A 1,940-nucleotide genomic window follows, 5' to 3' on the forward strand; every position below is an offset into this window, starting at 1 on the left:
CGGCCCGCATCGATCTCAGTTGGGTGTGACAACGGTGAGGTCATATCGTCGGATCGCCGGCAGCAAAGACGGTCGCCGACAGCGGCGGTCAGTGCTTTCTTTCTCCCACCGCAGCACCACTCCACGGACGCCGTCGCCCGCCTCCTCCCCACCGACACAACGAGGAGACAACAGCAGGAGATGTAACACCCGCAAAGATCAGGCTGCCGCAGAGTCTCGTTGCAGCCGCCATGACCAGACGAGTGGGATGCAAACAAAAAAGGAAAACAATTGCCCCCTCAAGCATCTCAGCACAACGTGGAAGCACAGCAGCCGGCACACAAGGCGCAACGCCGTTCAGTGGCTACCAGCACTCACCCTCAGTTACGCGGCAACGTGGAAATGAACGAGCTCCTCCCACACAGCCATCCTGCAACACGAGTGGGTCACACGAGCAGTCGCACAAATTAGCACCTCGCCACGCAAACCAGCAATCAAAGACACCGCCGGCGAAGGAAGCGATGGATGGCTGTGGCGCGCAGCCGCAATAATAAAACATGTGTCACCTTGCTTGGGGCATAAGGAAGACGTCCAATCAAAGAGGCACACCGATTCGCACCAGAGGGAGGTAAGAGCAAACAGAAGCAAATATTCGCCTAGGGCGATTGACCGGATCGTAAAGTTATTTACGAAAATCAAGCAATACAAGAGGAAGAAGGGGTAAGTGAAAAAGCAGTGGACTCACCACACCCTCAAGCTTTGCCCAAGTAATTATATATACACATATGTATTCCGATAGCCACTCTCGTGACATGCTGCACCCTATTCGGATTGGATACATACATATATATATTAATAATAATTTACGAAGTGTCAAACTTTGGGGCTCTCCAGCCACAAGACCCCACCGCAATGTGGGAATCAAAAGGGAGTGGGTGAGATGGCAAAATTGAATTTACGAAATTATCTGGCGGCTATCGGTTCCCTAATCCCCTACAGCCGTGGTCATACCAAAAATCATACGGTAGAAAAGTGTCGTAAAAAAGTGTATTCGTTTTACCAGGATACATATTAATTTAAATAGCCAGCCTTCCCCGCGATTATTCCATCCACAAGCTCCTAGAAAACAACAGCGGAAGTCCATAGAACCATCACAATACTGAATGTGGGAAGCGGGGTTGCCACGGGAGAGTGGGAACGTCATGCAGTACACTCGGCGATGCAGTCACAAGGCAGGTGCTTACACCACCACGGCCACCAGCACCCCACGAGCCCAGCATGGGGTGGCAGAGGATGCCACTGCAGCCAGCGGCGAGCACCGCAGTGTCCCTCACGGCTACCTGAAGACAAATGTCCCGGTGACGCGTGTGCCGGCGGGGAGACTGACGACGGTGCGGCACGGGTCATCCGCATGGGAATCGTCCAGCAGCTCGTTGCTGTACACAGGCGGAACACCCGGCGCGTTCGCGATGGTGATGTGTGGATGAACATTTTCGCAGGGGAACTCTCCCTCGTTGCGCACCGCGATCGCCGTCCCCTTCGGATCAGACGCAACGCTCGTCAGCGTGAGCTCAATGGACTCGCCCAGCACCCCCACCAGCTGCTGCAGCAGGACAGGGTCCTTGCAGGCGTCACGACCCAGGTACAGCGTCGTCACATGGAAGGCCTTCTGCACCTTCTTGCCGTCCAGCATCTCTGGCGGCACAAGCTCGAGAACCCTCTCGGGTGACGCAATCTGAATTGCAGCATACTCCACGTGGCGGGGGAAACGGCACAGAAAAGACTCGCAGGCGTTCGCCACGCCCAATGCTGCCGCCATGTCGAGTGTCTGAATTTCGGGTATGTCCGTCAAACCACGTGCGGAAAGTTCAGCCCAAACGCGCCGTGCAATGGTGGCAGTGTCGTCTGCCACGCTTACCTCAATGAGCGGCCCCTCGGTTGGTGGACGGCACCGCGTCGCA

At 55.5% G+C, this 1,940-nt stretch overlaps 1 protein-coding gene across 1 annotated transcript, besides 3 other annotated features; it reads right to left on the reverse strand.

Annotated features, from left to right (window-relative positions):
• Positions 1–1,940: a sequence feature (areas not merged during assembly with more than two copies in the genome that could not be assigned to a particular haplotype).
• Positions 823–845: a sequence feature (AT_rich).
• Positions 823–1,100: a mobile genetic element.
• Tc00.1047053507697.10 (hypothetical protein, conserved) lies at positions 1,316–1,940 on the reverse strand (the record flags this gene model as incomplete). The annotated part of the gene is made up of 1 exon (XM_797479.1): positions 1,316–1,940. A coding segment is annotated over one exon (625 nt), but the record flags the coding sequence as incomplete, so codon positions are not given.

The sequence above is a fragment of the Trypanosoma cruzi genome, genomic scaffold (genome assembly GCF_000209065.1).
Source record: "Trypanosoma cruzi strain CL Brener 1047053516347 genomic scaffold, whole genome shotgun sequence".
Lineage (NCBI taxonomy): Eukaryota > Euglenozoa > Kinetoplastea > Trypanosomatida > Trypanosomatidae > Trypanosoma > Trypanosoma cruzi.